Source organism: Phodopus roborovskii, unplaced genomic scaffold (genome assembly GCF_943737965.1).
Source record: "Phodopus roborovskii unplaced genomic scaffold, PHOROB, whole genome shotgun sequence".
Lineage (NCBI taxonomy): Eukaryota > Metazoa > Chordata > Mammalia > Rodentia > Cricetidae > Phodopus > Phodopus roborovskii.
The window spans coordinates 23,521-47,525 of NW_026125232.1; the positions used below are offsets into that span (position 1 = coordinate 23,521).

General features: G+C 38.4%; 1 protein-coding gene across 1 annotated transcript; it reads right to left on the bottom strand.

Annotated features, from left to right (window-relative positions):
- Window positions 1-821: 821 nt before the first annotated feature.
- LOC127227186 (membrane-spanning 4-domains subfamily A member 4A) lies at window positions 822-21,292 on the bottom strand. Its single transcript, XM_051191516.1, has 7 exons — window positions 21,137-21,292; window positions 16,223-16,385; window positions 11,929-12,057; window positions 8,736-8,792; window positions 7,184-7,342; window positions 3,212-3,313; window positions 822-1,141 (listed from the first exon to the last, which is right to left on the bottom strand). Exons 2-7 carry the CDS (start codon window positions 16,367-16,369, stop codon window positions 1,079-1,081), a joined length of 657 nt encoding a protein of 218 aa, XP_051047473.1. The 5' UTR covers window positions 16,370-16,385; window positions 21,137-21,292; the 3' UTR covers window positions 822-1,078.
- Window positions 21,293-24,005: the final 2,713 nt, after the last annotated feature.

The window sequence follows — 24,005 nt, forward strand, 5'->3', positions numbered from 1 at the left end:
AAATGCATTAATCTGTGTGTTTTTATATCTAGAACTTCATAGTTCTTATTTTTTATTAAATGTATGACTAAGTTAAAAAAATTACTACAGGTCAGTGGTCTAGGCTCTTAGTCATCTCATGAAGAGATGTGAGGCACAGGGAGATTTCTGTTGTTTTCATGGGCACAAGTGAGAAAGATGAAAACTTATGGTGTGATGTACCAAGAAGCCCCCCCCATTCTATTCCATTTTTCTATATTTCCTGACCTTATACCTTAGATTATTTTCTCTAATATTACATCTGAATGTAGTAGGTAGCACATGGATACAATGGTTTCTAACCTGTTTGTTTGGTAATAAAAAAAAATAAAACACATTTAATACATATCTAATAAACATACCTAGTAATATTCTGACATATAAGGCATCAGACAGGAGTTTAATTAGGTATCTTCCTGCTTAGTAGGAAGTCAAGGGAGGGGGAGATAAAATAAATTGAGTCTTATTTACATGTCTTCATGTACACTCACGTGGACATAGGCATACATTGGCCTTGCTATTCTGTGCTACATTTTTATGGCATTCAAAAGAAGCAGGAAAAGAAGAAGCAGCAAAAGTCATATTTCTGCACTTCATGAAGTTAAAAAAAAATCCTAAAATCTGTTGCTTTGAAAAAACAAACACCAAAGTTAGACAAACAGGAAGAGCATTAGACAAAGTAGCAGAAATGTGTAGTCAGTGTGAAAATCTAATGTGATTAAAATCATTTCACCCATTTACTTTAAAACCTACTTTGCTGACTTAAAGCACTTTTAGATTGTCTAAAGTATGAATAAAACATGTTCAAATGCTATTTAGCTAGTACATGGGTGGTATATTTATTATTTTATGATAATATTACGAAAATCCAGTGGAATGATCTGTCATGTTCCTGGGGAAATATGAGAATGTCATTGGAAACACACACATACACGGGCACACACAAGCATCCACATCAGAGTTGGAGTCTTGTTCTTCCCCATGTGTGGTTCTTGAAAAAAATCAACACAGATTTCTTGGAAAACTTTTTTTCTTGGTGTGCTGGTGATATCAAACCTCCTTAAACTGATATAGAATAATCTGCTTCTTTCATGGGAGGACTTGATGGCATAATTATCACAACCTGGAAAGTCAATCAGAAAGTCAATCAGATGTTATTACATTACTCACAGACCCCCCCCAGGGATTCTTTTCTTTACCCACATATTTTCACCATCACCAATGCTCATCCTGTCACTACAGAATTGAACCTCACAGCAATCTGATAGACTTCTCAGGTATCCCTTAGATCAGGCTATACCTAGGACACATATTCAGTTGTAGAATTTTATCCTTTGGGAACTTGTGGCTACTGTTGAGTCTTAGAGTGGAACAGTATGAGATGTAAGTGAAAGTCCCCATGAATTTGCTTAAAATGGCGTTTTATAGTAAACACAGAGCTCAGCCAGGCGTTGGTGGTGCACACCTTTAATCCCAGCACTTGGGAGGCAGAGGCAGGTGGATCTCTATGAGATAGAGACTGTTCTACAGAGCTAGTTCCAGGACAGGCTCCAAAGCAAAAACCAAAAGAAAAAGAAAGAAAGAAAGAAAGAAAGGAAGAGAGAGAGAGAGGGAGAGAGAGAGAGGGAGGGAGGGAGGGAGAGAAGAAGGGAGGGAGGGAGAAAGAAGAAAGAAAGAAAGAAAGAAAGAAAGAAAGAAAGAAAGAAAGAAAGAAAAATACAGATCTTTTTCCCCAAACTAATTTGCCAGTGCTGATGGCAGCAGGATGACTTGGTTGCCATACATAAAGCACTGTGATATCTGGACTGGCCCAGAGTGTCAGGAAGCATGCTGAAAGAATGAACAAGTCTTATCCTTGTTCTGCAAAGTCGTGTGACATAGAATTTTCTAGGAATAGCTGAAGATCCCAGAGATTATTAGACTGTCATTATATGTTACTTGCCATTACAAGTCCAGACTCAGAGAGCTTGGGGGCAATGCTTTCCAGATTACTACTGTTACAGCATTCACAACAAGCACAGATTTCCAAAAAACAAGTACTAAGGCCTGAAAGGTATGAAGGAATTTACCTATCCAAAAATGCTTCGTCACTCACTGAAATCTTAAAATCTTCAGTGATACCAAAGAAACATATACTTCTAGGACCTGAAATTGCAAACCCATCATACAATTCTCTGTAATCTAGCCCAGTGCTCTTTAGGCAGAGCCTGTGGAGATGAAGATGTGGTGTTTCCCAAAAAGATATAGATGAGTACCCAGTGATCTTATCATTTTATTATCACCTTATTATTGGCTGGGAGCCCTAACCATCGCTGGGCCTGTGGGCAATGAGACTAGTGAGCAGCTGTAGGGTTTTAGTAGCTACTAACTCACTTTAGAGCCTCAGTACTTAAAGAACACAAAGGTCATACTCTTGTCCTTGTTTACTTCTGTCTCTGCTCCCTTTATCCACTATTTGAGATCATCTTTCTGAGCAAAAGCCAGAAGGTTTTGCTACAAGCATCAGGGTAAGCCAATGCCCAGGTGGATACCAAGTGACAGAGAGGTCTTGACTCCAGTGTTTCTTTATAGTCAGGGAAGGATGCTATGATAAGAGTGGAGTAAATCTGGTACCCTCTGTGGGCTTCTAAGATGTGAAGTGTTCTCTGGTCCAGACTCTAAGGGAATGTCACTTGCAAGGAAAAGAATGGTAAAGCTGTACTATGTAAAACAAAGATCTTGGATGTCTCTCAGTGACCCTCTCCTCAAGTGTGGATGAGACATGAGACTAGCACAGAAAATCATTCGAATGAGTAGGCCATATATCAGTTGACTTAGAGTTAATTAACAATATTCTAGATGAACCTTTCAACTTGTGTAAGCAGAAAGAACTCAAGACATCCGTTCCCTTGGCATCTTCAAAGAAGTGCACTGTCCTACTTTCTATACTAAAGAGCGTATGAATTGTGCCATGTGACTATATAAGAGAAGCTTGAAGCTTTGACAGTTCAGAGGATCCCACAGAGCTTCCAACTGCACAAACATGAGCTTGTAAGTCCTTGAATAGAAAACTCAGGTAAGCTGTGCCCATACTCCACCAAAGGGAGCTGAGAGGTGATGAATGAGAATTGTGTTCAGCTTTTGTGTTTATGTGACTTATTACAGAGTGACAGAAAACATGAAGAGACACATTCGAATGAGAGCCAAAACTTACCCCACCAGGGTTACAGCACATTACTCTGCATCCAAAGGCAGAGAGAGACACCCCAATGCAGAACTCCAGCACACTCAAGATGACCACCACAATATCCAGACCCTGTCAGCAAATCACAATGCGAGCGTGTGAGGAGTGGGCCTCACACATTCCAACCATTTCTACGCTGAAAGAGTGAGTGGGATAACTGCCCAAGAGCCTAGGGACACAGCTCCTGGCACAGCCTGATCTTGAGCCAGTTCTTGGCTTTCTAAACTCTGCATATTCTGTCACTTTTTGAAGCACATGCATTAGCTTAGGCCCTGTGAAACTTGCCTTTCAACATCTGTAGCTGGTCCCTAATAATTTCATGTGGTATAGTCCAGTTATTACACACAGTATGACCTCTACCTGTTCTCTCTTACAAGGAAATCTCTTTATCTGACCATTTTGTTTATAATTTCATCCTTCTTAATGTATCTTTTTTTTTCACAAGATGAGAGCTTCTTGAACTAAGAGAGCTGTTTCTTAACTTTGCTAGTTCTAACCCTAAGATTTTTAATAAATTATGTGCTCCAGAGACTTGGAAGATGGCTTATCTGGTGAAATGCTTTCTATGGAAGCATGATGAGGATAGGTTAGATTCATAGCACCCCACAAATGCCAGATGGGCATGATGGCATGTATTCAATCCCCACATGCAGGCAGGGGATTCTTAGAATAAAAAGAATAGCTAAACAAGTAAATCTGAGAGCTGTGGGTTAAAATGAGAGACCATGCCTCAAAGTGAAGAGCAATTAAGAATGGCATCTAATGACAGTCTTTGGCATACACACACACACACACACACACACAGAGAGAGAGAGAGAGAGAGACAGAGACAGAGAGATACAGAGAGAGAGAAAGGCACACACAGGCATACATAGAGACATTCATGAGAATATGCTTATGTGTATTCATGTATAACACACATAAAAAGTGTTTGTTTGTGTGTGTGTGTGTGTGTGTGTGTGTGTGTGTGTGTGTACATGTGTGCGTGTGTGCGTGCAAGTGCTTCAAGGTCTGTGAAATAATACCACTGGTTCCCAGATAGGAACATACTTGACACTTCAAGATTAATGAGGCCCTTCCTTATTGAGGTCCTCTGATGGCACAGCCATATCTGATGGGAACAGCAAAAGTCATAAGGCCAGCACAGCTGTTTGACAAAGATCCATCGAAGCTGAGCACATGATGGCTGTCATGACTGGTAGGATAAATGTGGATAACCTTGGTGGATTGCAGGGCAAGCAAGGGTGACCAGGTGGGGGATAAACAAGCCAGGTAAACAGAACTTAGTGAAAGGTTTTATTAGAAATGGGAAGAAGGGGAGGAAAGAGAAAAGAGGTAAAGAGACACAGAGAGAGGACAGAAGAGAAGAGGAAGACAGGAAAAGTCCTGTCTGCCCCAGGGGAATAGTAGGAAACAGAGTGGGAAAGAGAGGGGGAAGAATGAGTAAGTGGTTGGGGGGGTCTTTGTTTTAAAGGGGTCCTTTGCATCTGCATGCTGACTAGGGTATTGCCTGAGTGCATTCTGCCAGGTGACAGGGGCAGGCCAACATAATGCCTGAATCCTAACAATGCCACCTTTGGTTTCCATCTCCACCTGTTGTATATTTGAGTGACTTAGTATTTGTACAATTTGGGGGTATTGGATTGATGGAAAATTTCTTATGAATCATTTATGCCTTCTCCCTGGAGTACTGCTTTTAAACTTCCCCTGGAAAGTCCTAAACATACAATTTCCTCTGCTTTAGGGAGATCTCCTTATCTACTTGAAGGTCTTCCTTATGACTTAGAGGTTGTGACACACACATAAAGAAGTCAGAGGTCTCTTTATGAGGCTATGAGACACACTTGAAACATCTGTCCTTGTATTTATGCAGGAACAAGATATTCAAAACAAAATAAATTCAAAAATCAACACGATTTTGTGGGCTAGTGGAGTTGACCACAGTTCAGATTGCAAGCCTCTTCTTGCTTACACTCAGGTGAGTATGTGGCATTTACAGCAACAAAGTTAGATTAGCTTAAGTTACCTCAGCCCTACACAGAGACTTGTATTAGTGAGCAAAGTATGGAGTGGAAAGATGGTAAAAGAATGAGTTGAAAGGTCCTCTGTTTCTTAGAAAAGTTAGTACATGCAAAGCCATTGTGTGTCATATGACCAAGAAACAAAAGAATGCCAGGATTAGATATATAGACAAATTCTATAAATATGTAAAGTGTTAACATTGTATTAACCAGAATCTGAATAATAACTGCAGCAACTTTGGCCTGAGGATATTTCTTGGGCACTCTGACCATTAAGAGTTAATAATACACTGCTTGGGACATGGCAGTATGCCCAGGATGGCTTGGAGATTGTTTTGGTCTAATGTCCTTGTAGCCATAAAAGCTACCAGCCCAAGATCAGGCTGTCATTTGCCTCTAGATTCTTAATAATTGGGTTATGGGCTTAATGAGTAAGAATTATTATAAAAGATAACTCTTTATCAATGATGTCAAAACTTGAGGGAAAATGATTAGAACTGATAACTCTTCTGTCATAGTTTCTTAATGAACAAAAAGAAGTAAAACAAAAGCAAAAATATCCAAAACAAAAATGATATATGATCTATGTTTTGAAACATGAATGTATCCTTACTTACTAAACTCTGCAAAATTAAACATGCACTCTGGCTGCTAGACAGGCAGGCTGTGAGATTCTCCCTACCACCATGGTCTGGCTCCCTCTCTCCCTTGCCTACTCCTTACATCCCCTGCTGGGACCTGAGTCTCCATCTGAGATGAGCTCCCTCTCTGCCCATCTCTCCTAAAATGAAACTAAGAAGTGTTCTGTGTCTGATTCATCCTGTCAGTATTCTTGAATCCACCCATCTTCAGACCCTGCCCTCATCCAGAGCTGGACTCCAACACGCTGACATAAGATGAAGCACGAATTAAAAAAAAAAAAAAAACTCACACAATTCAGAAGACTTCGTGAACTTAACAAGAAGATGGCTCATATAGATGAAAGAGGATTCCATTGTACAATGTGAAGAAAGCAGCTGCAGAGCTTACAGCAAGCACAGAACTCTTTTAAGGAAGAAGTATTGTGTGCGGTCACAGGCTCCATGACCAAGAAAGCTGCCTTACACAGCTTTCAATCCTAGAGCTGTGTTCATATCATTGCATCCTGGATGTCTATGAGGTAACAGGCCTTCATAAATAGCAAGCAAGATCCTTAATTATATTAACTACATATAATAGGTAAAGTATAGGAAGGAAATTCCAGAACTTATCTTCGCCAAGTTCTGAGTGACTTTGGAAAACTGTTCCATCCACTATATATTTGTATCTCATTTTGGTTGAGTGCCTAGAGATTGAAACACTTACTATAAAGACTTTTAGAATGTTCAAGGGGGATAATTAGTTATCAATGCTCTTCATGCAATTGTGTTGATTCAAATAAATAGGGCCCAATATTCATGAACTTTAACTTGGAATAAAATGGACAATGCAGTTTATTCTGCATAAGAACTGAAAATGTTGATTCTCTATATTTGCCTGCATTTTCTTCTCTTTTGATCTCACTGTATCTCTCATTCCTAAATAAGGCTTGACCTATTTCCCTATGGTTTCTAATTTCTTTTTTTTTCGGTTTGTCCCTCCTTTCCTCCCTTCCTCCCTTCTTCTTTCCCTATCTCCCCCCCAACATGCACTACTATGACCACCCTCCCCTCCCTACCACCCACACTCCACATGTAGGGTGATGCTATCCAGAAGGGGTCATCTAAATCTGTCTAGCCATTTGAAGTAGGGACTAGGACTTCTTTCCTGTCGCTAGGTTAAGGGAGTATCCCTCCATGGGGGATGTGTTTCTAATTTCTAAAGGTGATCAAGGAGTATTACTCTTGGTTTGGTTGAGGCAGCAAGCTTCAACAATAATTCCATGAAAACAGAAAGTACTAACCATTAAAATGGGCATGGTCATCTGGCAGCTTTCTGAAGTGCTTCTATATGTACAGTAATAGAAATGGAAAGAATAAATGCTTGGGCTCAGTGAACTGATTACGATCCCAGAGAAGGCAAACACAGAACTGGTGATGTTCAAGCCTAGGCTACTTCGAACCTAGAAAGAATAAAATTGATTAAAACAATATTCTCCGATATCCTCAAGTCTATCTCCACCCATCACTTTAAACTCTTCAATTCTTTCCTTACACATTTCATCCTCATTGTTTTGACTAATTCAAAAGTATCCCAATTCATCTCTACCATTATTTTTCAGCTCAAATCTCTTGTCAAAACAAAAATGTGAAAGTCAATTCTACAATTAAATCTTGCAGATTACCCCTACAGACAGATGAAGCATACTCCAAATTTCTCCTACCAGGGATTTCAAAACTATTATACTTATTAAAAATAAGTTTATTTACTTATTTGGATGTGCCTGCAAAGGTCAAAGAACTTTTGGGAGGTTACTCTCTCCTCCCTCCATATTGGGGTAAGGACATCTCTTCTAATTTCTAAATCTGCACAGGCCAGATAGCCACCTGTGTGTCCTGCAGCTCAAACTCAGATTGTCAAGCTTGATACCTTTAACGGTTGAGCTGTCTCCCTGAGCTGTCTATTATACTCCAGCTGAAGAATATCTCTATGTGTGGTCCCTTACCATTCTGTGCTACAAGGTTGTCTGACTTCTGCTTGGATTAATGCTGCTGGGCTTCTGTTGCCCTGCCCCCTTTGCACATTTCCTTCTCTGTTATTCATATCTGCAATTCTTTTCCAGTATTGAAAGTACAGCAGCATTTCATAAGAAGCAAATCTTCCCAGGGAAGTGTGAGTGGTTTGGTGAGAATGTAGCATGGTAGATATGTACTAATGGTCTAGCTACAAGACGTGCTGGGGCACAGATTTGGAAATGTATTAAACACACTCTAGTGATGTACCTCTTTTGAGTAGAGATAATGCAAATGTGGTCCTAGCTAGTGTCAAGCTTGTTGAGATCTTGGTTTGGAGCCCGTTTTTGGCTTTGTGACAGATATCCTGTCATGTTATATTTTAGAAATTGTCTCTTCCTGAGAAATAACACATTGTGAATTTGTTTTATTGAATATTCAAAATCTTTTCTGTATACAATTGGAACACACATTTTGATCAATCGGTCAATAAATGCTATGTTACTAAAATGTTTAGTGCCATGCTAATGGGCGTGGATAGTAAACTTCAAGGTAGAATTAATTCATCTTCCTTGACTTTTGTTCTCCTGAATCTCTGCATCTGTACCGAGATTCTCTCTGCAGTTCACTGACACAATATTCAACCTCATGTCAGGACTTAGCTAATGTTTTGACTAAAAATTTTAAGAGGCAGATTCTTCTAGATGTAATGCAGACCATCCTCCTTTGTTTCTTAGAGAGTAAGGGTTTTGTTTGTGTTTTGTTCTTTTCAATCCTGGCAGAACAGATACTTCAGTAATACCCCTCCTCTTTTTATACTAAAATAACTTACAAAAATCTCACCAAGCCTTTTGTAGTTCTTCTTCCTGCTACAATGGAGAATGATCCTGAAATAATAAACTAGAAATAAGAGGTAAAATCCAGGTTAAAATGCTTTATACATTATTGAAAATTATATTGAAGCCTACTCCTAAATTAGATAACATATGTGAAACAGATTGACTATCTTAAAAGAGCCACAAAAGTTAAGGAAGTTTTCCCCTTTTCCTAGAAAACAGAAGAATTCTACCAGACAGGTGGCTAGTACAATTCATCAATGTTTTCAATTCTTTGACAGTTTTATCCATGTATGTATTAAGTAATGGTCGTTTTGGCCTTCTCACCCCATTTTCCTCTCTCTTTTCTTCTTTTCCACTGAAGCTCTTCTTCCCAATAATTTTTAACTATAAACACACACGCTCTCTCACACATACAGACATACCAAAATTGCTATTAAGACTGTTTATGAACCCTCAGGCATAAATTTATAAATTTATAAAGTAAATTACTATTCACATGGCAGCAAAATTTAGGGGTTTATTAAACTAAGAAAGAAACTAAATGTTATTCTCATTTAAAATAGCTACTCCAGTCCAGTTTGCTTGGTGAGTCATCTAGCCAGAGAAACACTACCCAGGAGCTTAGACTCAACTTAAATCATGCTTAAGAGATAGGAGAAAGAATTATCCATTTAATGACATACTGTGCTTTGCTTTTCCAGAATCCTGGCCTTCCCAGTGCTGTTCCAAAGAGGCAGCATGTAGTTCAACTATGTCTGTCCACCTGTCTGAGTCCTGACTTAGAAAAGATGTAACTATGTTTTTCTTCTTTTTAGCCTCTGTTGTGTATGTTGGCCAGAGCCCAAGAATCCTTTTCATTTGCTACTTTGGGCTTCATTGCTTTTTCTCTAAAATGTCCCTTCCACCATGTTGCTGCTTGGCACTACATGGCTGACACCCATGCCAACTTGGGTGGCCTAAGTTCTTATTTCCTCTCCTGGTCTCTTCTCAGCAACTTCTGGGATCTACAGCTTGTCTTCCCAGGGATTTTTCTTCTAAAACTGTTAAAATTGACCTTGGTTTTCAAAAATATAATAAAAATTTAATATAAAAGTAGCCGAGGAAAAAATAACTGTTTAAGGGTCGATGCCCAGCATAATTTTTAGGTTCGCTGTTTTTTTTTTTTTTTTTTTTTTTAACTTGGCAAGTATTTCAGTTTGCCTGAAATGTTTAGTGTCAACATTTGGACTCACCTAATTTCACAGTTCTCCTATATAGGTTTCTAAGGTAGCTTTCCACATTTTATTTTTACATTTTAATATATTGTCTTCAATCTGAAATGAGGAAACTAATAAAATAGTTTGGAAGAACTTATTCTTCAACACATTTCTAAAGTCAGGATGTTAGCTAATCCATGTAAATGAAATCAACAGTTTGTGGGAGGTAAACTGTTGTCACAACATCTAAAATACAAGTACATGCGATGAGCTCCCAAATGGTACACTGTTTGATTTTGAGTGTCTCCCAAAGGCCTCTGTATTAAAGGCTTGTTCCCTCCTTATCACGTGTTGCTGGATTGTATTGTCTTTTTAATTGGTAAGACCTAGAAAGAAGTTTTCCAATTATGAGGCAAGGCTGCAAAAGGTATGGTGGTGAACATGAGCAATAGACAATGGTATTCATGTGTACAAATATCATGATGCCCACTATTTTGTATCCTTGGTACTAAATGAAAATAAACAAAAGCAAGATAATGGATACTGTAGTATGAACTCACATGCTTATTTGAGAAATACACTTGAATGTGATTATTAAAATAAGTATTTAGATATTAATATAATTTATAGCACCAACACCTAAGACTATCACTGAAAACTAGTATAAATGACTAAGCTCTCGGTAAGGCACATGGGAAAATATTCCATTCATTTTGTTATTTCTCCTATGAGTTTCACAGAAGGGCAAACTATGAAAGTGAATCACAATTGGTACAAGTTAATGATAACAAACCCTTCAGCCTTATCACCCTTGTCTTGAAAATATGCATTTGCATTGAAAATATCTGTGAGAAGTGAGATATGTTAATAAGTCAGATTGATCTACCAGCAATTGAGTAGTTTATACAACTGAACTAAACAACACCAGAAAGGATAAGCCACAAGAAATTAATGTTAACACATGCCCAATTTATTCTGATTTGAGTTCATGGTAACATACTATTGCAATATATCTTCATTGATATATATTAAATTTTTTAACTACCTGAGGCATTTAATATTATATATGAATCAATGGAAATTTTAAGACATTTTTCTGCAAAGTTGTAGAAATACTAGATAAGATAGGATTTCATAGGTTGTTGGCCAAGGAGCCCACAGAAGCTTCCAAAACAATACAGTCTACTGTCATTGTTTTTGGATATCCACCAGAATTAATCAGTAAGTGCCTATATAGCTGAAGACGCCACACACAGTAGATACAAGGATAGCATAAACAATCTTCACTATTCTCAGCCCTGATCATAGAAACTTCTTTCCCCAGGGAAGGATGGTCAAGGAAAGTACTCAAACTGACCAATGTGCTAAGAATAAGTGACTATTGAATGCTTGGTTCCCTAAATGGACATTTATGTTATGTACGTGTGTGTGTGTGTGTGTGTGTGTGTGTGTGTATGCGTGCACACATCCCAACACATATACACATGCATACAGAGTGACAGAGAGACAGAGAGAACAGAGACAAAGATGCACAGAGAGAAAGAGAGAGAGAGTGTGAGTACATCACAGAAGACTGAATGGAAGGACTGTGGGAGCTAAAGAACAGGAAAGAGTGTGATGGAGTATAGTCTTCTGAATACAATATGGCTATTGCAATCATGAACACATAGAATCTGTGAGTTTTATACAGGTCCTAGGAAAAAGAACAAAAGAGAGAGAGGAAGAGAGGGAGAAAGCAAGAGTGAGACAGAGAGAAAGAGAAAAGACAGAAAGAAGGTAGAAGACTAGGGGAAGGTAGTTGGTAGTTTTGGGAGAGGGATAAGAGAGGGTGGTGAGGGGGCAGATATAAGTACAGTGTAGTATATATAAGTATTCTAGCATCTATTCTTAAAATAATTGAATAAAAAGGGATAAGATACCCCTAATAAATTAATAATTAAGTTCAGAATCTTAAAAACAATGTATGTTAGACCCATTTATAATATAAGATATGCAACTCACCATCAGAGACCCCCAAATTGGGTACCCTATGTACACTGAAACAGGGAGTACTTCACCGTATGTTACAGTAGCACTTATCATCATGATGCCTATGGCGAGGTTCATGAAGGCAATCACAATCTGCACAACCTAGATGTGACAGCAAAGAAATGAGAACAGACCATTTGCCAAAATAGTGTGCCCGTGTTGACACTTATACAACCACTGAGCTACTCTCAATCTCCATCTCTGATACACTTAGATGCCGTTCTGGATAACCTTCTCTTGGCACTTTTGTCCATGTAGCTGTGGATATAATAACTTGTCAAAATTTCCCCACAGAAAGTCTATCATTATGCTAGTAATTTTAAAGATAGAAGGGACATTACCAAGCCTTTTTTCAAGACGCATTTTCTGAAACTCAAGGTGCTACTGCCATAGCTGCTCTCCTTAGTCATAAGCTCAGATGAGGGTGACCCAGGAATTAATAAATAGTGACTTTAACCAGAAGAAGTAACTTGAAGAAAAATACCTAGAGAAGAGTAAATAGAGCCTTGTCTCTGTCATGTGGGATCTGAGGGGGAAAATGTTAATAAGGTACTCTGAAAAATGGGAGAATCCAGGACTGGAGAGGTGGCTCAACAGTTAAGGGTACACACTGCTCTTGCAGAGGAACAGAGCTCTGTTCCCAGCACCCACAACTGAAGGCTCAGAACTACCAGTAACTAGTTTATGGGAACCTGGTGCCCTCTTCTGGTTTCTATGAGACACACACACACACACACACACACACACACACACACACACACACACACACACACACACCAAATTAAAAAAAAACCCTGTTTTTAAAGTATGGGTCCTGTGTAACAGATAGTTTCACTACACTGGGATACAAAAAGAATGGAAAATTATAGAAACTTGGGGGATTAAAGAAAGGGAATACACAGCAGTGAGAATGTATATTACACCAATTGTGGTGGTACATGCTGGTAGTATTTGCTGAAGGAGGTGGAGGCAGGAGGATCACAAGTTTGAGGTCAGCCTAGGCTACACATTTAAAAAAATAAGGAAGATTGTATATTGCAACAATGTATGTGTTTTTTTAAAAAATAACAAATCTAAAATTAACTACCTAAGTGTTCATCTTTGGAAACTGAGGAAAGAAAAGCAAATCAAGAAGCAAAATGAATTTTAGAAAGGAAATCAAGCATTTGATAGGATTCATCTCAGACATCTTCTGCATCCAATGCTTTCTATTTTAGAATATTACGAATTTTTAATTTATTTCATTTGATGAAATCAGCCCATTCAGATTTTTCTGGGGGTTTTGTTTCGTTTTGAGTTTTGGCACATAGTGTTTTCAAAGAGTTCTCCATTTCATCTGTGTTACTTACTATGCAGACATGGTAAGTGAAGATAAGGACAATAGATGAAAACAAAATCTACAGTTATATCTTTCACTGAAGAGATGCAATAAAAATCTAATATCTGTTAATCAGACTAGGTAAGAAAAAAAGAGGCTGAGATCACCCAGTAGCAGATTCAAGCCATATGCGTGAGTCATATGGTATGGCTTAAACACAAGGGGTTGTAGAAGACACAGCCCTAGGAATCGGATTGGATGGGTTAGATGGGAGATGGAGTTGATAGGAAAAAGGGTAAGACATTTGTATAAAGCTGTCAGTGTTGTGGGAATTTGACAGCAAATTGTATTGGGTGTGGTCTTCTTTGGGGGTATGTGACCCAAATACCCAAATAAAAGGTGAGGGGGGTGAAAGTTACTCTCTTGGGTGTGGGTGAGCTGGCAGTGAGCCATAGGAACCCACATGGTTTTCATCACCTTTTGGAATGGGCAGAGGTGGAGCAAACTGTGAAGGCCTATCTGCTGGATCTGCAGTGGCAGCAGCTTCATTCTGTATTGTGAGTGTACTTTATTGATTGGCACTTGTTAATAAGTCTGACTTGAGCACAGAGTTCACTCCCTCTTTAGTCAAATAACAAAATAATCAATAAAATGGAGTGAGGAGATCAATGGACATCAAAAGAAAATTAGTCTTCCTGGCGTATTGGTTATCTAATACCAAATGGTCAACCCTGAGAATATACATACATGTAACATTCATACTGAGCAGTTCATATATTAGGAATATATGTTTATATACATATATGCATGTAACAACAATCAGTGAAAAAGAGGCCATGAATTTGAAAGAGAGCAAGAAGGGATATATGATTTGGAGGGGGAAAAGAAAAGGGAAATGATGTAATTATAATCTCAAAAATAAAGGAAAAATAAAAATGACTAAAATTCATCATACAAGTATATAAAGGTGTCAAATAATAAAGATTAGGGAAATTTGTTTTGTGTAAATCTGACAAAGTGTGTGTGTGTATGTGTGTGTTTGTGTGTAAAAATGTAAACCTCTGATGACATAGGTTACCAAAGAGTGAGGAGATACTAGATTCCATGCTAACTGATAAAAAGACAATACTATAAAAAATAACAATTCTCACCTTCACATAAAAATTTAATGAAACTCAAAATCCCAGTCATTTATGTTATAGTTCTCTTGAACTGATACTTGGCATGGGTTACTACATAGTGAGTTCCAGGCCAACGTTGGGTACATAGCAGTTGTGAAGCCACAGGAACTCTTATTACTCCTGTTTGAAATACTCAAGATGGCACATGAAGGGTGGGCAATCAGGCATCTTATTTGGAAACTAAATACAGTTTTGCAAAATGCCAGGGTTCGGATTAAGTTAGTACCAGAGAGGTTCAGCCACAAGAAACTGTTCCCAGCATGGCAATGTTGGGGCAATGGAAACTTTAAAAGGCAAGTGTGATGGCTAGATTTATGTCTTCTTGACACAAGCTATAGATAACGAGGAGGAGAAAAACCTTGACTGAGGAAATGCCTCCATAAGATTGGGCTGTGGGCCAGCCTATAGAGAATTGTTTTAATTAGTGATTGATGGGAAAGGGCCCAGCCCTTTGTGGTGATGCCATACCTGTGATGAATATCCTGAGTTCTACAAGAAAGCAGGCTGAGCAAGCCATGGAGAGCAAGCCAGTAAGCAGCACCCTCCATAGCCTCCACATCAAATCCCTCCTCCAGGTCCCTGCACTGTTTATGTTCCTGCCCTGGCTTCCTTCTGTGATAGACTATTTTGTGGAAGTGTAAGACACATAAACCCTTTCCTCCCCAACTTGCTTTTTGGTCATGATGTTTTGTCACAGCAATAGAAATCCTGACTAGGACAGCAAGGAGGATATTAGTGCTGAAACTATGCACTGAATATGAAATGTCTCCCACAGGCTTATGTGTTAAATTCTTCATTTCCCAGAAGGGGGTGCTATTTTGGTAAGTTCTGGAAATTTTATAGGGAAGGATTACTTAGAAGTAGATCACTCACTGATGGTTGGGTCCAAGTGGTTAAGGGTAGAATTCATCCTTGCCTTTACCTGTGTCTCCATAATGTTCTTGTATACCAACAGATAAACAAGTTGTCATATGCTCTGCAGTCAGGATGTTTGAGTCAAGAGGTGGGGTGTCACAACTGTGGACTGAGCCACAGAAACCACAATCAAAACAAATCATTTATGCTTGAAGTTGCTTTTCTAGTGACACATGTCATAGTGATGCAAAAATAACACACAAAATTGATACCAGAGAAGTGATTAAACCTGGCCATGGCAGTATTTCCCTTTGGAACTGGCTTATGGGAGGAATTTGGAAAGCCTAAAGCATTATGTACATATATCTTAATTGATGGTTCATATAGGCTCTTAGAAGACAAGAACACTGACAGTAACATAGAGTGAAGACCTAGCTTATGAGGTTTGGCCTATGGTATTGGAGGTTGGACTAGAAGTCTCATGTGTTAGATATTGGGGAAAATGTATGTGTAACTTCTCTATGTCCTGAGATTTTGAGTGAGGATATATATATATATATATATATATATATATATATATATATATATATATACACACACACACACACACACACACACACACACACACACACACACACACACACACAATAGGATAGTTAACTTGGTGAAGAAAAGACAACATACATTCAGCATATGACATGGGTATTGCTTGCTGGCTTCTAGACAGATTTACAATGAGAATATAAGTTAATAGAATATAATGTTACTTTTTTGAGAATCTAAGTTCTACAAATGAAACACTAAGAACTCCAAGACCATTCAATGCATTAAAAGGCTAGCAGGACACTATGGTTCATGTTACATTGGTCATCTGAGAATTTATAACACTGTTATTCTCTCAAAATCAACATACCCCTAGGATTTTGGGTTCTCCCTTCAAGAATTTCTCTACCATCCTTTTCCACAATTGTGAATTCACATATAAAGGCTGTTGTCCCAGCTTCTGTGCATCATAACCAGCTTCCAAAGCAGTCTGTTCTATTCCTTGTATTGTTATCATGTCAGCAGAAACAGCTCTAGAAGAAGAAAAAAATGTAATTTAGGGTGGCTTCCTGGAAACCAGGAACAGGGAGTCTAAATATAATATGACACATAGATACCAATTGAGTTAAATATGCTAAAACATACAAATTAAGGAAATTCCATGCTATCATTCTAGTTAATTATGTATTAATCTACACTCTGTATTCTGACGAGATCGGGCGCGTTCAGGGTGGTATGGCCGTAGACTACACTCTGTATTCTGAATTGATTATGTATACTTACATCTACTTGTGAGCTTTTTACATTCATGCTCCCCATCATCATCATTACTTATTGAATGCCTGTATCTAATATATTCTGTAAAGCTAGTCCATAGTCATAGGTTCTTTCCTTTTTCTGTCTTGAAAAACATTTTACTTTTCCTATTCTGAAAGATATTTTTTTCTAGTTTTAATAGTCTTGGCTGTCAAGTACTCTTTCTTTCAGCACACTGAGTAGATTACATCAACCTAGTGTCTCCTGGACCACAGTGTATTTTGCTGAAAAATAAAATCTCACTGCAAGGCTGATCATGATTCCCTTGTGTGTGAAATGTTTTTATCTCAATGTTTGAAAAAATTCTCTTGTCCCTACTTGTCATTATAATAGGAAAAATATATTTGGGACACTTGTGCTTACAGTACCTAGATTGTCTTTCCTAAGACTTGGTTCTCATAAATAAAACTTCTACTCTTATTTTTTAATCATTTCTCCTTCAAGTTTTATAATAATAATTTTTATTGACATCTTAACAGCATCTTCATACATTAAAGATTCCTTTCTTATTTTTTTCTTCTGTTAAAAATTTCAAAAGAATAATTTTTTAAGTTCTCAGATTTTTAAAATTTCTGGTTAATGTAGTCTGCTGTTGAAATTTTTGTATCCTAATTCTGTTTACTGAGGTCTTCAAATTTTTTGGTTTTGTGATATCAATCTTTGTCAAAATTTTTATTCATACCATGAATTTTCTTGTTGCACTGAATTATTCAACTGTGTCTTTTTGTATTGAATTCCTTAGGGTTATTATATGGTATGAATTCATTGTCAGGCACTTCATGTATTTCTAGTCCTGTAGAGCTATATTTCCTTGATTTTCAGTTTCTCTAATATCTTTGTATTTGTGTCTGTATATCTTGTAGCGTACATCAGAACATCAGAGTTATAAAGTGATGTACATATTATGCTATTGAGTAGGGATATTTCAACCTATCTATAGACTTTATCATCTCCTGAGAAGAACGCAAAGTCTAAATTTGTAAAGGTTAGAATAATCTTAAATCTAACATACAGTAATGGGTGCATTTATACGTGTGAAAATTCAACTTCTGTGGCATTCATTTAAATCTCAAATAAATTTACACACATACACACAATCATCCACACACATGTACACACTTAGGCATGTTCACACTCTAAATGAATACTCTAGCTTCACTTGCTTCATGTTGGAAATCACCGTATTTTCAGTATTCCCCAACAAGAGTAATAACAAGAGACAGATGTGGCAAGAACTCTAAAAGTGCTGTGGCAATCTATCTTCCCTTCTTTCATGGAAGGCCCAACAATGAACTTAGTCGACCATATTAGAAAACTGATCTTTTTCCCCAAATCTACATCTCTCCCACTTTAGCAAAGGAATTTGTCATCTTATCTGACAACCTTTAGGCATTCCCTTGAGTACATTTGATTCCTTTTCCTTTCCTTTTCTTTTCTTTTCCTTTTCTTTTGTTTTTGTTTTTGTTTGTTTAATTTTTTTTTGTTTTTTCGAGATGGGGTTTCTTTATGTAACAGCCTTGGATGCTCTGAAACTCACTCTGTAGACCAGGATGCCCTCAAACTCACACCTGCCTCTGCCTACCACATCCTGGGATTAAAGGCATGTGACACATTTTAACCCCAATCTGTATTCTAATGTTACTTTTATTTTTTCCTTTTGGAATTTTGGAGTCTCAACTATATTGAATATATTTGTTTTTCTACATCAACAATTTTATTCTTGCAGATTCAGCTACTTGGCAGTATTTATTTTAACCACATCCCTTTTCTGCTCTGACACAACAAAAGTCAATTCTCGTTTCTTCTTACACACAGTGCTCTCTGCCTTCCTTCACACACAGCTCCCCACTGCACATGAGTTCCTTGGCCAACAATGGCAAGGAAGCGGTTGAGAAATTTGTGTCACTTCCCTCATAAGCAATAGAAGGCAAAGGTGTTGGGAAAGAATGGGTGTTTATTTTCAATCCGATTTAATGTGTACTTCGGTTTATTTGCTTTTTGTCATTATTTTTGTCCTTAATTTTCCAAACATACATTCAGAGGATTTAGAAAATGAAGATTCTTTCTAACTGTAACCACTAAAACCTAAGTAGGGAGAGAGCTTTATCCATAAAGTGTTTGCCTTGCAAGCACAAGAACCTTCACTTGGTCCCCAGCACCCACATTAAAAAATGAAAAGCTAGCGCAGTGGCAAGGGTTTGTAATCTCTGTACTGGGAAGGCAGAGACAGGTGGATCACGGGGCTTGCTTACCCACTAGCCTACCCTAATTGACAAGCTCCAGACCAGAAAGAAGCCCTATATCAAGAAAACAATTATATATAACCAGAGAAACAACACCCAAGGTTGACTGCTGCCTCCATATGCATGAGTGCACACATTCACCCACATGCACACTGTCAATCATACATATGTGTACACATGTACAGGCACACATATGCATACACTCTATATAAATACTCTAGCTCCACTCGCTTCAGGTTTATTTTTGGAAACCACTGTATTTGAAGTCAAGCCGCTGAGCAGTCTAGTACTTGTCTCCTCTTTTTGGAATCCTCTAAGGAGCTAACAGCTGCTCTCAGTGAATACTGTCAGTCTTTTGTGCCCCCAGATTTTGGGGGAATGTTGCCTTTTACTACCTTCCCAGTTTTTGATGGGAGATGCTTACCCTAATGATTCATTATAGGATTAGTTATTTGGGAAAACTAAAATGGCATAGCCATAACGCTTAACCTTCAGTATATTTCCTTCACATTTTTAAAGTTCAGCACATGGTACAGTTTCAGGCAACAGCCGCCTGTGTATCAATCAGCAAAGCAAAGCATTCCATATTTGTAATTTCCATGTCATCTACACATGTTAAACAGATCCCCTGTATAAGCCTGTGTGAGCAATCTGTAAGAAGATGGCCTTGCTGATAATAGTGACCATCTTCCTTGGGCTGCCAAGCTTCAAAATCAATTTGTTTCTTGCTCTAACAACTGAACCTCCAAACACTCACCTTTTAAAGTGCCTGTCAATGCACTTGGGCATGTCAATAGTGCATCACAGCACTGGGGGTTCTTCTGAGTTTGTTATTTCATTTCTAGTTAGGTTGGATCTTCTCTAGGACAGATTCTGTATCAACAGGGTCCCCTACCATATTTCCATGATTCTCTGGTAAAATGGGTTGTATTCTAGATATGTGGGGCCAATGTTAACTACTTCTAAAGAACTTTGTAAGTAAATCCATGCAGCTGCTTCCTCCATTCACACACCACACACACACACACACACACACACACACACACACACACACACACACACCTTTTAACACAAGACAAATAAATTCCTCAAGGACAAAATAAATTGTGTGTTTATGGTCTAGAGCTCAGTGTACCAACTTTCATATAAACCAAAGACTATTACATAGACTTGAAGGGTAGTTCTCTAGGCTAGGGAGGAATCTGCCAAGGTTTTATATTATCTATGTCATTTACAAGACTATTGACAAGTATAGTGTCTTTATTTTTTATCCACAGTACAGAGATGGAGAAACACAGGCAGCCCTAGTCCTTCTAACAGCATCAAACTCCTTGTGAATCAGCATCAGCACCAGCCATGCTTTCTCACTTCTATATGATTATCTCTCACGGGTCAGAACAATCTAGAAGGAATCATCAAGAAGATGGTCTAACAAAAATAATCATAAAATAAAGTGGAGATTCAATAGGAAGTCTCAAGAAAATGGTAGAAATGTAGGGAAAAGATGACCTTGGCTAAAGAGTCCTGGACTAAGATCCAGGAAGTGCGGGTTGTAATTCAAGCTAATAGAAGTTTCTAGTCATTTTTTCTTCTGGGTATGTTTCATCTCATCTGAGCAAAGACTGCACAGTTTCCTCTGACCCTAACAATCTTCAAGGCCTCTTTAATTCCTACATTTCCTATGAGAAGCTTAAATTTATGCTCTGAGTGTGTGATGCATGAATAGTACCAAAGATCAGGTAACAATCTACCTCAGGTTTGGGCTAAGTATGATAGACTGGGGTCTCGACTTTCTCCAGCATCATCACCACATTCTGCATGTGGCAGGTAGTTTCTTAACTGATGAACTGTAAAAGTAACACATGCTAGACGAGAACAAATACTGTGGAAGAAGGGACATTCAGAATCCATGAAATGATCAAAGGTGAAAGTACTGCTTTCTGTTTTTAAGAACAAAGTCAGCTAAGATCTCATACAGAACCCACTTTTGTCTTTTACTGGACCCTTATTTTTTTCTTGCCCCCAAGCATTGCAGCACAGATTGCTCCCCAAATGCCCTCAAAAGTACATGTCAAAGTAAACTCTTCCCTTCCTTCATCCAGAACAGTGGCTGGTAACATAGGACAGGACCTCTTTTTTTTTCCTTAGTCTACTCCCAGGTGTCCTAGAACATGAAATGAAAAACCATCATCACAAAAGGCCATGAAAGGTAAGTGTGCACCTACCTTTCTTCTCAACTGGAAAGTCAGACAAAGAGCAATCTCTGGGAATGCACCTCAGGTTCTTCATTCAGATGTGGTGACTTGCCCACATCCCATGTGACACTAAACTTAATTCCAGTGCTTTTTCTAAATCCTGAAGGTTTCTGTGGGGAACCTCTGAGAAACACAACTAGTTCCCCTTTTATTAGAAGAAGTATCCACTGGTTCTGCCTCCTTGCAAGCGTGTGTTGTTCTTGGAAAAGCATCGAGAAACAATGTCACAATCTTTCTGATTAAAACAATAGCACAGCTTTTACTGAGTGTATCAGTGTATGTACTTAACAGACCATAGTTACCATCATATCCCTTCTACCCATTTGTAAAGCCCACTTCAGACAAGGTGGCTGGTGTATGCCTTGATCCCTATTTCCCAGGAGTCAGAGTCTGAAGGATTGTGACTTATAGCCAGCCTGGCCTGACTGTCATAAGGAGAACCTCTCTCAAAACAGCAAAAACTAACAAATGCCTGTTTATGATAATTTCACATATTTTCATATCATCTTTCTGTTTCCTAGAAAATTGTTTAAGTATGCTTTTCATGTGGGATTTTTTAAATGAAATCTCACTGTTCGGGATTTACTATAAAAGCCCATCAAGTGGCAGCATGTTGGTTGCAAAGAAATAAATAGTGTTTTGCAATTATGGAGTAAATAACCCCTTTCTAAGCCAAAGAAGCATTTAAAACAAATTCGGTTGCAATGATTTACTAAATTATCTTGTCAATCCCCTAGGATTGTTTATCAATAAAATAAAATAATCCTTGACTTCATGCAAGAAGTATTAGTCTGTTTTCCATTACTGCAACAAAATGTTTGGCTAAGAGGTGACGATCACATGAAAAGATGGAAAGATGATGATGATGTATTTACTCACCTCTAGACCACAACACATAAAGCTTCCATTTCATCCTCATCTCCCCACTGAAGATCACAACCTCAAATTACTAACCCTTTGAAGGGGCATATGCATCCAAATCACAGCAAAATGGAAAGGAAAGTGGTCGGCAACTTTTATTCATTCAAAAATTTCTTAAAGACAATTTTCCATATATTAAGCAATGGTCATAGTTAAGATGGTGTAGAAGGATATAAATAAACCTTGCTGCTGGGGAGTTTGTAAGCTACTGGAAAATTCAGACAAGTCCACACACAAACATGTTAAAACCCTGGCTTATCAGTTAGTTCTCTCCAAGATAATGTACAACAGACTGAGTCCTAATAGGACCCCAGTGACCTCAGCTTTGGGCATAAAGAGTCATTCCAGAGGCAACAACATCCAAAATGAGACCAGAAGAATGAGATGACCAGATGTAAGAGTTGGAGACAGTGGGAAATCCTGTGTACTGATTCAGTAGTCATTCCTTTAAACTTTTAAAGAGGGGCTTTAACCAAGCAAAACTTCACCAGAAGATGAACTGGAGGAAATGTGATGGTTCTCTGGTTGCAGGGGACGCTGGGGTGTAGGTTCGGTGTGGCTTCTTCCATTGTGATGAATGTTGTCAATGGGTGAAAGTGCCTCCATAGTTGAAACCGTAGAAGTTGCTAGCAAGGTTTGTGGCAACACAGGTTTTCTTAGGAGCAATGGTTTGAGGGATGTTTGATTCTCATTATCTACATACAGGTGAGATTTAGCTGAAATGACCTCTCAAAGGGTTGAATGTAGTGACATCAGTAGTAGAATACAAAGCTTGTGTTCTCAGAGTCATTGTACATCCTGGACCTTGGGCTTAGTGATTTGTAAAACTGAATTTAGTACTAGAGTCATTAGGGTTAGAGTCCTTATGGTCTTAAAAAGTAGACATTACCATTCACTCTCAATTGGCCAATTTAAAATACAACTAATACTAATGACTTGAGAAAGGAAATTTATTCCATCTAGCTACATTGAGAGAACAAGAGGTAAAATGAGTTTCCTCCCCCTCCCAAGTGCTTGGTCAGGGTCTCCACATGAGGGTTAAGATAAAATAAAGGAAAACACATATCTAAGCAGTCCTGACCCAGGCTTGCCTCCTGCACTGATGCATCACTATTAGACTCCATTATGCCCTGAAAGATGGTCTGGCAAGTTGTCAGGACTGCAAGAAATCTCTTTCCAGGAGACAGATCCTTTTCTGCTGGTGCCAGGACTTCACCCATTCTTTTGTCCAGCACAAAATTTGTGGAAAATTTTTTAATTTCTTGGGACCAATTGCCAAGGAAAGAGCACAAGTTTCTCTTTAAAACATTCCCCTTTTCCAGGACAGTCACACTTTCACCTGAAACTGGGGTGTATATTCAGTCTCTATGTCATGGTGGCTAACAACCACACCCAAAGTCAGGATCTGTAACTCTGAAACATCCTAGAAGCTCTGGAAACAGTTTAGTCATAATTCTGACTCTGGAAGCAGAGGCTAAATACTTATGTGGCTCTGGACAAGAATAAACGTGGACTCGGGGCATCAAGATGCAATTGCAGTTTGGATATGGAGCCATGAAGAGTCAGTAGCAATGTATTCAGATGTTGTATCACTTAGTGGTGACTATCAGTCCTGCTATGGTTGGACAAGGCAGGGATCCAAGACCTGTGAGACCATGTACACAGGAATCCAATTTTTAAGATAAGCGTGATACTATCATGGCTTTGTTCAAGAAAACAGGGTATTCAGTGTTATGTCTGCTTGTGTTGATATATTGTTTATGATTTTTTAAATCTTGACTGAGGATTCAGAAAGAAAATCAGCCACAATTTATAGAAGCCAGGCGATGGTGACACACAGCTTTAACCCCACCACTTGGGAGGCAGATGTAGAAAGATCTCTGTTAGTTCAAGGCCACACTGAGCTACAAGAATTATA

Excerpts from the sequence above, each read along its gene's own strand:
- LOC127227186 (XM_051191516.1), bottom strand. The coding sequence starts at position 16,369 with ATGATAACAATACAAGGAATAGAACAGACTGCTTTGGAAGCTGGTTAT. Across the intron at positions 8,793-11,928 it reads CAATTTGGGGGTCTCTGATG|TTTATTATTTCAGGATCATT; the intron begins GTGAGTTGCATA and ends TCTTATTTCTAG. Across the intron at positions 1,142-3,211 it reads TGTGCTGTAACCCTGGTGGG|GTTGTGATAATTATGCCATC; the intron begins GTAAGTTTTGGC and ends TTGACTTTCCAG.